The following is a 1939-nucleotide window of genomic DNA, read 5'->3' on the forward strand; positions in this document are numbered from 1 at the left end:
CAAAGAAAATTCTATACCGCGAACAACTTTAAACAACATTTTAGCAGCCAAACGTAGCTGTCCAGATGTTTCAATTAGCGACCGAGAAAGAAAACGTCAGCGTGTGTCACCTTATGAGAATGTGGAGAAGGCTCTTCTGTCATGGATCAAATATGCACCATCACAAAATGCTCCTATATCCTGGAATATTCTAAAAGAAAAAGCTTTAGAAATAGCTAAAGAACTAGGAGAATCAAATTTTGTTGCAAGCAATGGCTGGATACAGTGATTCAATGCAAGAAATAACCTATTCTTTGAAATTGTGCGGAGAAGCTGCTGATTTTGACAACAGTTCTTTAAAAGAATGGAAAGACGTAGTGTTGCGAGATATTCATGAAAGATATGAACCTGCTAACGTGTTCAACGTTGATGAATGTGGACTTTTCTATAGGATCTTACCCGACAGAACCCTTTGCTTCAAAGGAGAAAATTGTGTAGGCGGAAAAAAAAGTAAGGAACGCTTAACAGTTTTGTTATCTGCAAACATGGATGGTTCGGAGAAAATGATTCCTTTGGTGATTGGAAAATTTCTGAAACCGAGATGCATGAAAAATTGAAATCTTTGCCCCTTTTGTATGATGCCAATTCCAAAGCATGGAGGACCCAAACGATCTGGGGAAAAACTCTCAGAAGGTGGGACCTACATTTTTCAAAGAAAAACAGAAAAGTTGCATTGATTGCTGATAACTGCACTGCTCACTGTCCTGTTGAGGGCTTGAAATCAATTGAGCTCGTATTTTTGCCTCCAAACAGCACATGTGTGTTGCAGCCTCTAGATCAAGGCATAATTCAAAGCTTCAAGTCTATGTATAGAAAGCTTCTTCTACGGGATATGATCACCGCCATAGACAAAAAAGAAGAATTTCACGTTTCAGTTTTGAACGCACTGTTCTATATTGACCAAAGCTGGAACATGGTGTCGTCGAAAACTATTGAAAATTGTTTCCGTCACGCGGGGTTCCACTGTTCTCCAGACTCTTCGGTATCATTAGAGAACCCTGAGGAAGATCTTCCATTGGCTGAATTGGCAGAAAATCTTCGAAACCGAGGCTATGCAATGCCGGACGTAAATTTGTATTCCCAAATAGACGTTGATGTCCTCACTAATTGTGAAGCAACTGTGGAAGGCATTGTATCTAATGTCTTAAATCTGAATGCTGAAGGAAGTGACGATGAGGATGATACTTAATGCAATAAAAAGTCTGTATCAACAGCTGATGCTCTTAAGGCTATAGATGACTTAAGGTGCTTTTTTGCAAATTCAGATGCAGCAGATGAACATTTAAAAACTATCAGAGACTTAGAAAAAGTTGTTTTAACAACCAAGAAGAAGAAATAGACAAGCTTATTGGAATATTTTTTTTGAACATGTATATATGCTAAGGAAAAGAATTAAACTTTTCTAAAAGTGTAAAAATTATTTTTGCATTCTTTCTTATTATGCACCTTAATAATTAATTTTTAAACGTTTTTGAAAGTTGAATTATTTGTTTAAGAAATACATTCTGATTCCAGAATATATTCACGCCATATTAACTATACTATATATTTGGTTATCGCATATATGGTCACACCGCTTATATGGTCATAATATTCTGGACCCATGAGCTGACCATATAACCGATACTGACTGTATATATATATATATATATATATATATATATATATATATATATATATATATATATATATATATATATATATATATATATATATATATATATATATATATATATATATATATATATATATATATATATATATATATATATATATATATATATATATATATATATATATATATATATATATATATATATATATATATATATATATATATATATATATATATATATATATATATATATATATATATATATATATATATATATATATATAT

The 1939-nt window shown here is 31.7% G+C and overlaps 1 protein-coding gene across 1 annotated transcript; it reads left to right on the forward strand.

Annotated features, from left to right (window-relative positions):
- Positions 1-580: 580 nt before the first annotated feature.
- On the forward strand, positions 581-1228 carry LOC122271030 (tigger transposable element-derived protein 4). Its single transcript, XM_043050799.3, has one exon. The coding sequence runs from the start codon at positions 581-583 to the stop codon at positions 1226-1228; it is 648 nt and encodes a 215-aa protein (XP_042906733.3).
- The last annotated feature ends 711 nt before the right edge of the window (positions 1229-1939 follow it).

Source organism: Parasteatoda tepidariorum, chromosome 4 (genome assembly GCF_982258835.1).
Source record: "Parasteatoda tepidariorum strain Cologne lab strain chromosome 4, Ptep-v5.0, whole genome shotgun sequence".
NCBI classification, from domain to species: domain Eukaryota; kingdom Metazoa; phylum Arthropoda; class Arachnida; order Araneae; family Theridiidae; genus Parasteatoda; species Parasteatoda tepidariorum.